The sequence below is a fragment of the Malus sylvestris genome, chromosome 10 (assembly GCF_916048215.2).
Source record: "Malus sylvestris chromosome 10, drMalSylv7.2, whole genome shotgun sequence".
In the NCBI taxonomy this organism is placed as follows: domain Eukaryota; kingdom Viridiplantae; phylum Streptophyta; class Magnoliopsida; order Rosales; family Rosaceae; genus Malus; species Malus sylvestris.
In genome coordinates, this window is record NC_062269.1 from 5,538,774 (window position 1) to 5,549,769 (window position 10,996).

General features: G+C 36.8%; 1 protein-coding gene across 1 annotated transcript; it reads right to left on the reverse strand.

The window, feature by feature from the left end:
- Positions 1-9,449: 9,449 nt before the first annotated feature.
- Positions 9,450-10,790, reverse strand: LOC126587533 (uncharacterized). The gene has a single exon (XM_050252608.1). It carries the CDS (start codon positions 10,788-10,790, stop codon positions 10,242-10,244), a length of 549 nt encoding a protein of 182 aa, XP_050108565.1. The 3' UTR covers positions 9,450-10,241.
- Between the last annotated feature and the right edge of the window lie 206 nt (positions 10,791-10,996).

The following is a 10,996-nucleotide window of genomic DNA, read 5'->3' on the forward strand; positions in this document are numbered from 1 at the left end:
TCAGGTTTTTTGGTTTCATTTGTTTATCGTTTTCATCATCATGCACATATCAAGTTTGTTTGGTTTCATTTGTTTATTGTTTTCATCATGCACATATCAAGTTTGTTTGGTTTCATTTGTTTATCGTTTTTATCATCACGCACATATCAAGTTTGTTTGCTTTCATTTGTTTATCGTTTTCATCATCATGCACATATCAAGTTTGTTTGGTTGGTTTCATTTGTTTATTGTTTTCATCATGCACATATCAAGTTTGTTTGGTTTCATTTGTTTATCGTTTTTATCATCACGCACATATCAAGTTTGTTTGCTTTCATTTGTTTATCGTTTTTGTTTGGTTTCATTGGGTTATCGTTTTCATCTTCACGCACATATCAAGTTTGTTTGGTTTCATTTGTTTATCGTTTTCATCATCATGCACATATCAAGTTTGTTTGGTTGGTTTCATTTGTTTATCGTTTTCATCATCATGCACATATCAAGTTTGTTTGGTTTCATTTGTTTATCGTTTTCATCATCACGCACATATCAAGTTTGTTTGGTTTCATTATCGTTTTCATCATCACGCACATATCAAGTTTGTTTGGTTTCATTTGTTTATCGTTTTCATCATCATGATTCAGTTTTTTTGGATTCGTTTATATGTGTAGGACTCTCTGATTTCATAATGTGGAAAGGCTAAGCGAGTTGCCTTTCAACATCATACACCATAAGCTCTCCCGACTCACACTTAAGGACATAGCATGCATTGCACTCTTTCAAAGACATGTCATGGGTGGTTGACTACCCTTAGCCATGATATTGGCTCTATGAAGGAGGGTGAATTTAGAAGTTTGGCTGAAGCAAAACTCAATCTCAGCTTGGAAGGCCCTCTTGTCAAGTACACCATAAATTGTCACAAGCATACCAAGCCAAACAAATTGAACAATCTCATCAATCGAGTTTTGGAAGGAGGTGTGCGGATCTTGGGGATTTCCATAGCCTCCTATCTCGGGAACTTTTATGAGCTTCCAGTCTGAGTTGGTACAAGTTCTTCTGTACAGGTTATGGAGTTAGCTAGGATGAGGGTTGAACTTCTAGCCAATTCTATAAACTTTACACGAGGACTTGTACCGACTTGGGCTCGAAGCTCATAAAACTTCCCGAGATAAGGGGCTATGAAAATCCCCAAGATTCACACACCTCCCTCTAAAACGCGATTGATGAGATCATTCAATTTGTTTGGCTCGATATGCTTGTGACAGTTTATGGTGTATTTGACAAGAAGACCTTTCCAAACTTAGGTTGAGATTTGCTTTAGCCAGACTTCTAAATTTTCCTTCCTTTAAAGAGTCAATATATGGCTAAAGGTAGTCAACCAACCATGTCATGTCTTTGAAAGAGTGCAGGTGCATGTTATGCCCTTTGGTTTGAGTGAGGAGTTTATATGGTGTATGATGTTGAAAAGCAACTCGCTTAGCCTATCCACATTACCAAAGAGTCCTACACCTATACACGGTAAATAAATGAAATCAAACTATCTTGATCTGTACATGACACGATGAAACCAAAAAAGAATTCAATTGAAACGGTGGTCATGCAAACAAACTTTAAAAGGAGGTTCTTACTTATACTTTTCTCCATGAATTTCCTTAGTGCTACTGAAATGGATAAGAAACCTCTATAAACTTTTCAATGTCAAAAAAGGGCGTTGATTTAGGTTTTTGCTCATCATTGTATCTGATGACAAAAATGGTGATCCAGTACAACAGGCGATGGGGATTCATGTCAAAGACCTATATCTAAACCTAGCATTTGTGTCGTGTTTTCTGTGTTCATGTCGTTTTCGAGTCATACCCGATATTTTAACTGATCGTGTCGTGTAACACCTGTTAAAATAAACGGGTAAAATGATCCGACCCGATAATATTAACAGGTAATATGACCCGACCCGTTACCTGTTAAGAAAAATATATTTTAAACCAATAAATAATCAAATAAAAAATATAATACTAAATAAGTATATATTGTCACATAATTTCAAAAGAACAAAACAATTCAGATAATTTCAGAAAACAACCATGCCCGAAGGTGTAATTGGCGTTTCCGCCCAAACCCTCCCATAACCGATTCATGGTTTCCACCCCACCCCCGCCTTATCCCATTTGACGAAAAATTGTTACTTTCTTTTTCCTCTGGAAAATTTAACGACATGCAAATGAATATATGCTCTTCAACAAAGAACATCATAATTTCTAATAAATTTAGTTAATTATACTAATGACTATTTGAGTTGCTTAAGCAAATTTATCGTAAGAAATGGTACAATTTTAATTCAAACAAATGAAAAAAAAATATCTGAACTTGTAACGAAAAACAATGCAAATAAATTGCAAAAAAAATCAAAACAAAATACAAAATCCCAATTAGCAGAGAAACAACACAGAGAGAAAGAGAGAGATCTATGAGGACTTACTTTACAACAGAGTGAGTGTGAGGTACGGGACGATGAAGAGTTCAGAGGTTGAGAGAAGCGGCGGCGCCTCTAACAAGTAGACAAGGAAGAAGAGGAATTGGAAGAGGAAAGTGGTCGGAGACTTACGAGGACATGACGGCTTTTGTTTTGATATGGAATTGGAAGAGGAAAGTGGTCCGAGACTTATGAGGAATTGGAAAAGGAAAGGGATTAGGGCTTTTGTTTTGATCAAATGGTAAAATTGGAAAATAATGGAATAGAGAAAGGATTTTTTTGTCCAAAAAAGTTCTAATAATATAAGTGAAATAGAATCCAACTGTACATGTCACAGCCCATCCCGGGATTTTATTTATCGAGGACGTGAAATGACGGGATTACCCTTAGCGGGTACTACGGTATGTGTATGTGACATATAATTGGTTTAAACATATACTCTCCTAAAATCTTGGAAAAATATTTTAGGTTTGATAAAAATTGGTTTGTAAATTTGTGTGGTTAGGGATTGAAGTTGGATGGTGAATGTTGGGATGGACCACACATGGCAAACCTCTCTTTCTCTTTCCCGTACCTTCTCTCTCTCCCTTCCCTCACGACTCTCACTCTCTCCCTCTTGAACCGTATGGACCAACACCATAAAACCCTGAAACTTCATGGATTGAGGATTTTGAAGGCACCATCGTGCTCGTGAGGACTCTACGAACTCAACCATACCCATTTCAGGTAAGAACCCCTTCGTTTTCACGTTGAAAACTCGAGGTCCGAGTTTGGCACTATTCATGAACTTTGTGTTGGTTGATTTTTAGGACAATCCAAGCTTATAGTGAGCTTAGTGAGGTCCTAAGGAAGCTCGGAGTACCTAGTTGGAAGGTTTTGGACGTCGGGATCGTCGAGTTCGAAGTTGGCCGGTTTTCTTGGAAATTCTCCGGTGAGATTTCGTGATTTTTAGAGCCTTAAAGTAGTGTAACGTGATTCTACATGTTTAGGGCTTCATTTTGATATAAAATGCGTGAAAAATGGTTGAGAAACGAAGGAGAACAAAGCGTTTGAAAATTCTCCAAATTCCGGCCACTGGAAAAACCAATCCGACGAGCCCAAGGTAGGAGATTCGCGTGGGGGGCGCGTGAACCCATGCCCATCCTGGCGCGTGGCAAGCCCAAAAAATTTTCTAAAAATTTGTCGACGTCCGTGACGTCGAGTAGGTCACTGTGGTATATTCATATACCCAAATTGAGCACCGTATGAGAAGTTATTACGTATTGTTGGTTATATGCTTTAAAATAACGTTTTTATAGTTATTTCGCATATAGGTGATACCTATCCCGAGAACGAGCGCATCCAGGGATGTCACGGGGGTTACAACCCTTCGACTTATCAGTGAGTGGGCAGTATTTTCTGTTTATACCTATATACTATTAATTTTCCCAGAAATTGAGTTTTAATGAAAGTATGTTTCTAAAATGCCATGCATGCATGATATGAGTTATATGAATTAATAATTGATGCATATATATATATGTGAATTGGTGTTGTGGACGCACAGGTTAGTATCAGGTGAGTTTTATGTTATTCATATGAATCATTGATGATGTATATTTTGTGGATAGCTCATAACCTGCAATCATGGTGTTAGTGCTTATATTATTCACCCGCACCGCACGCTTACCTTGGATCCAAGTAGGTGCATGTCGTACAGACCATGAGAGGGTTCTGACATGTCGTACAAATCATGAGAGGGTTCCGACATGCTAGTCGTACAGACCATTAGAGGTGGTTCCGACTAGTAGGTGACTTTAGATTATGCGCACAGATGATTGAAGAGAGAAGCACTAGAGCGTATTATTTCACCATTCTTGTCGTACAGACTACTTCAGGTAGTTCCAACTTATATGCAGTGTAGTGCCGTACAGGTCACCGAGGTGACTCCGGTTGGATTGGATGTTGAGCTATAAAATTAACCGTACAGGACCAACTGCAGGGTCTCCGGTTAATTCATTATGTCACCTGTTACATTGATGCATCATTCATTCTGTTTTCGACATTATAGCATGGCATACTTTCTGGTTTTTAAGAAAGATTGATGATTTGAGATTTATGAAAAGTTATATGCTATTATGCTATTTTCTGGGAAAGTATACAGATTTTACAGTGAGGGGTTAGAAATGTTTTAAATGAAAGGTTTTCGAAAAGTTTCGTTTTACTGACCCACTCAATTTTGTTTTGCGCCCCTCCAGGTTCTAGTTAGCAGTTGGTGGCTCACGAGGTTTTTCTTTGGCGTTCTGACAGACTTCCCGCATGTAGGACTCACCTGTGGGTGTTGTAATTTGATTATAGTCCTACTTGACTGCATCTAGTGCTTAAGCTATGTTTATGTGTGTGTTCACACTTTAACTCACTCTAGCATGCTATTTGGTTATTATTGCTAGTAGTTGGTTTTGATTCCTTCGTAATTCTCTTATCTTTGCTTCCGCACCGCACTTATGGTTACGTCACGCTCACGTGACGGCCAGCACGCCTTGATTCTAGGATCGGGGTGTGTCAGTACATATTTACTTTCATTTATCTTACGGCTGTTATTTAAGTAAAATCTTTAATAGTTTTTTAATTAATGTAGAAGTGTAAAAAACATAGAAAACATATATAAACATTCGTAATGACAAGCTTTACAACTTTCGTGAAGAGCTTAACTTCGAAATTCGTCACTATAATCATATAAATCATAGATCAAAATTTAACCGTTGATTGTTGTTTACATTTATGCTTTATTTCTCTCATCAAATTTTGTTTTTTCGGATTTTATTTTTTGAAAACATGATCTATTAGAGGATGCAGGAAGATGAATGGTTTGGATCATTGATATTATGTTCAGAGTTTTACGGTTAGTGAAAATATTGTTTGATGTTTATAAAGTTTCTACAAACTATATGACATCAACTCATATTTCAGTTAACCGTAAATATCGAAATGTGATATCAAAGATCCGAACTGTTCATCTTCTTACATCCACCAGATAATCATGTTTTCAGAAAATAAAATTTTAAAAATGAAATTCAGTAAGAAAAATAAAGTGTAAATGACAATCAACGGTTAAATATAAATTTAAGGTTTATAGATTATAGTGTTGGATTTCGAAGCTGACTTCTTCAGGAAAGTTGTAAAGCTTGTCACTATGATTGATTTTATATTTATTTTTTTTGGATTTTTATCATAAATTGTCACTGAAATTGACCTACCTCATCAAGATGGTCCCTGAAATTGAAAATCAATCAATGTAATCCCTGAAATTACCACCAATCATCAATGTCGTCCTTGCCGTTTAATTCTGTCAATTTTTCTGTTAGTGTGCTGACTTGGCACACGTGTAAGTCCACCATCCAATGATATGATGCCACGTGAATTTAACAAAAGAAATTTTCTTTTTGTTAAATATTATTATAAGCATTTAAAACAATTTTTCTTTTTGTATAATTAAAAACGAAAAAAAGAAAAAATAAATAAATAAAGAACATGAACTGTTCATCTTCTTCTTGCCCTCCCACCCCAGCAACCGTTACACTGTTCATGTTTTTCTTGCCCTCCCACCCCAGCAACCGCTACACTCCCAACCCAACTGTTCATCTTCTTATTCTTTTTTTCCATATTTTATTTTTCAAGTATTTTATTATATAAAAACAATCGAGATGGATGAATTGATCTCGCGTTTCAGATGTTTTATAGTGACTCTTATATAGAGAAAAAAAATCAAAAGTCGGAAGCTTTATCTGTCGTCTTTGCACCCAGGTTTGCAGAAATAGGAAGTCGATCGTAAATTATGGAAGCTGCGCAAGCTCTGGTAGCAAATTTGATTTCAAAATCACCTATCTCTAACCCCAATAACTATTGTGCCAATACAGGAGAGAAAATCGCAGAGAGAGATGAAAAGAAAATGAAAGATTATGGGCTGGGGTTTTGACAATTTTATGCGGTTGGGATCTTCTTGTGCTAGAAGAGCATGAGACATTCAGTCCTTTAATCTGACTAAGTTTTCCATATATTTCAGAGTTAGAAAGGGCAGAACGAGAAAGGAAAGGGGATCTTGATCAATATGAGCGCTTGGATGGGGATGGAAATCGAACTAGCATGTCCCTTGCTGTTACAAAGCATGATGGATGTTCAATGTCATTTGTATGCAGTATAACAGAACAGCTGAGTGAATGCTTAGAAGCAAAGGATTGAAGTAAAAGTGAAGATGACAATGAATGATTAGAGGGAAAGTGAAGATGACAAAGTAAGAAGCGACACAAATTCTTTCAAAGTGCAAAAATGGAGAGGGCTGTTTGGGGTTGGGGATGGCGGAGATCGCATAGGGGTGGGGAAATGCGGCTGGGTTCATTCTTCCTGGCCGATTTTTTAATGAATTTTAAAACACTTTTTAAACTTTCTTTTGTTAAATCCACGTAAGATGGTGAGCTTACATATATGTCAAGTTAGCATACTAACAGAAAATTTGACATAATTAAACGGCAAGGACGACATTGATGTTTGGTGATAAATTTCGAAGACTACATTGATTGATTTTCAATTTCATGGACCATTTATGATAAAAACCCTTCTTCTTTTTTTTATACATTTTTTACACTTCTACAATAATTATTATTAATTTTATTAATTTTTCCCTCAAATAAAAAACATTATTCATGAGAGTTTGGAGGATTTTAAAAATCTAAACGCTAATGTAAGATTGTATCATTCCTTTGGCAAGAATAGATGCAAGAATAGACTCTTGGATATCAGGAGAAACAATTTTTTTTTTTCCACAAAAACCACATTTGGATGGCATCAATCTAACATTTCAAAGATAAACTTAAGATAATCTTTTTCCTGTTTGCAAGAAAATAATGAGAACATGTAATTATTAACTTCCCCAATAGGACGACTGAAAGACTATTATGATCCTGTTTGCAAGAAATGTGTAATGGGAAGGGTATTAGTTAAGAGAGACAAGTTTCTCTTAAAAGATTACAAGTTATTGACGAAAAGAGAAATAGTTAATTGAGTCTTCAACCACACTTAATTGAGAAAAGAAAAAGAAGCTCAGATTGCACTAGAAAATAATTTTACCTTCACGTAGCCATCTAGATCCATTACTTTGATACAATGCATTTTACTATTGTCACCTAAACCCTAAACCTTTTGGCAACAACATCAGGTTTCAAAACTGAAGCAGCTTGTCATGACAAAGAAGCAATAACGGCCACCAAACTTTCACTGCCTTCACTATAGTTTGCTTCCTCGGGACACAATGCTCACAGAAATCAAGCTTATAAGTCATGGCACCTTTTAGAAGACCTTGTTTCACAAACCTTTGTAGAGCTCTATCACCGATTTGGCCTAATCTCATATGCCACAGTCTAATAGTATCTAAATCAGTTGTGCCCATATTTTATGAGACTACCACTTCTTCATCTGTCACAACGCTTCCTTGCAATAAATACAAATAACTACATCAAGAAGCTTTCATCACAAATCTTCCACCGCCTCTTACTATGAAATTATGCACATTCATCTCTTTTCCGAACTTTTTCTATTTTAAGAGTTTCCTCTTGGTCAAGACTTTCTATTTTTGTAATAGAAAAAATCTCATCTTCGATGATCTACCTCTAACAAACAAAGCCTCAGAGGTACTATCATGATTTTTATCTCTATGTCTCATTTCATAACAAGGTATTTGACACATCTTCAAATTCCACAGTTTCCTTTACCATGCATAATAGTATTAACAAATTGCTCATAAGAATCTGGTAAGAATTTAACAATGTTAAGCCTATATCTTCATCCTTAATATGTTCATTTAAATTCATTAAACTGACAATCAACTCATAAAAAGCATCAACGTGTCTAATCATCTTTGTACCTTATTTAGATGGGAAATGGTAGAGGCTTTTTCCTTCAAGTGTAGCTAGTTCTCCCTACTCTTCGTCATATACTTGTCTTCTAATTTTTGCCACAACACCTTTGCCTATATCTCCCGCATCACAAAATACTTCCGACTTCGACATAGCTTCTAGTGTATCTTCAAAGCAGAAAGTAAATCTCGTTGATCCAACACATCATTGACCTCACATTACCACATCCATAGTTGTTTGTGCCATCAAACTTTTCCACTTCAATTTTTCATTTTGCACCATAGTTCTTGCAACCTCTGAATTGCTTTCAAAAGGATTCTGAGGTTGCCCATTTGACATCTTTAACAATTAGACAGTACTCAAGAACAACCAGTGCTCTGATACCAATTATTGTACTAGAATAGCACCAAACCTATTGGAAACAAACACAAGGTAACCCGCAAGAAATATATCGAATGAAATGCAAAAAGATAATAGAAAAGACACCAAGAGTTGACTAGGTTCCTCAATAGTCAGTGTAACTTGAGTATTTCCTCAAAGCAATAGGAGCTCACCCAATAATCCGCTATCAACCAAATGGAAGTGTTTACAAAGGGTTTACCAATCTCACAACCCAAAACCCCAATACACCCAATAGCTCTCACACACCCAATAAACAAATAGAGAAAGAAATGTACTGATTAATTTCATCGCTATACAAAGCTAAAAGTTAATACAACACCTACAACTTCTATAGAGTGATTCCGAACAAAAGATGGGAGCAGCAACTTTCTTCTTCTCAGAATTGGGGATGTTGGTTATTTCATGTCATACAGGTCAAGAGAGCAAAGTTTTGACAGAGGACAGAATTGAAACTTTGTTAAGACCTACGATACATATATAAGTTTTTGTGACAGGTTCTTGTGTGTGTCTAACATGTACATACACAATGAGACTTTGCTTTCATGTCATACACCTTGTGTCTCCTCTTCGTACATATCATCTGGATGAATTGCAGCAGGAAACACTAAACAGGAGTATCATCTATGATTTTAAGTTTGTTCGATATCAAGTCAAAGTAAAGTTAATTACTTACAACTATTCCTTTTATTTCATTGTAGATCATCACTAGTTTTGTAAACATTCTTACCGATCCCGGAGTCAAGTAATGTGTGACTGAAAACAAGTTTGCGATCCTAGAGATGGTTCGGAGGTCCATTGCGGAGTCACTGAATCAAGATCGGTCATCCGTTTCTGGTGCAGAACAAAAACCTTTCTCACACACACCATCATTTACTTGAACTCAATATGAGAGATAGAGAGGGGTACACAGAGAGAGAGAGAGAGAGAGAGAGGGAGGGAGACCTTTTCGATGTGGGATGGGAGGGCAAAGATTAAGAGGTTCATCCGCTCACGGCCTTTGAATTACGGGAGAAGGCCTCTGAATTCAAAATGAGGAGGCCGAACCTTCTTGAATCAGCAAGTCGATACTTAATAGACAAGAACACACATACATCGAATTCAGAAGCCTTTCTTGAATTGCCAAGTCGATAGACAAGAACACACACATCATACCGGGAAAATGAAATAGAAGCTGACACAGTCCATCAAAATCGAATCTGCAAGTCTTCTGACAAATGAAAAGATTTTCAAGTTGTGGATTCTCCTTATCATTATGTTTGTTACACGGATGATAGAGCTATATATTATATCAAACGTCTTAATTAATCAAAAGGTTGTCGCTTAGTACTACAGTCTAATAGTATTCCTTTTCACTTGTAAGTGAGAGGTCTAAGGTTCGAATCTCATGGATGGCGAATTCGATAGCAAATTAGGTTGCCCATTGTGTGGCTTAACCGAACTGTCATTTCCCTTAATGTAAAATATGTCGTTGTACTAAAAAAAAATTAATCAAAAGGTTTACATTATCTTAGGATGTGAAATAGGTCGCCATTAGCTGATTCCACAAGATATTCATTACCGCTATATCTTTCAAACGGCTCTTTAGGCGTGAGTAGCTTCAGTTGTGGTGGCTGTGCACCAGGGTTATCAATATCCAGTGAGCTAACGCTTCCCCACATACTAGCTGCGTAGACTTGGCCTCTATAAAATATAACATCAGCGGTTTCAAAGGACTTTACGATCAAATGCCAAGACTTCTGGCCTGCTTTGAAGACAGCCAACCTGGAATCCGAAGCGTAAATTGCTACGACGACATAGTTGTCCGGATATAGAGAGGGATCACCGGACAAGATAACCTTACGGACAAAATGCTCATGGTAGCTTGCTACGCATTTGAGGATGAAGACATCCATGGGAGGTAGACGAATAACTGGCGATGCTTGTCTGAAAGGGTTCATGAGTGCTATAACAAGACCTTCGTCTATGTGCTCTACTGTGGCCAGCCACCCATGGCTAGAGCCGTAAGCCCTCATCCTAAAAGGCACTTGTTGTTGGTATATGGTCCAGCCCATGATGAATGTTCTAGATTATTCTAGTAAGCAAGTGAGGTGGCTGGAGCATACTAGACAATTCTAGCATGTTATTAAGTTGATGGAAGAAGCTAGATAGTACTAGCTTCCTTGGTTGCAAATGGAAAGATCTAGAAGCTACAATTTTGTGGCTAGTCTAGAATTATCTAAGTTAGAGGTTTGTAGAATATACTAGAAACTAGAAACTA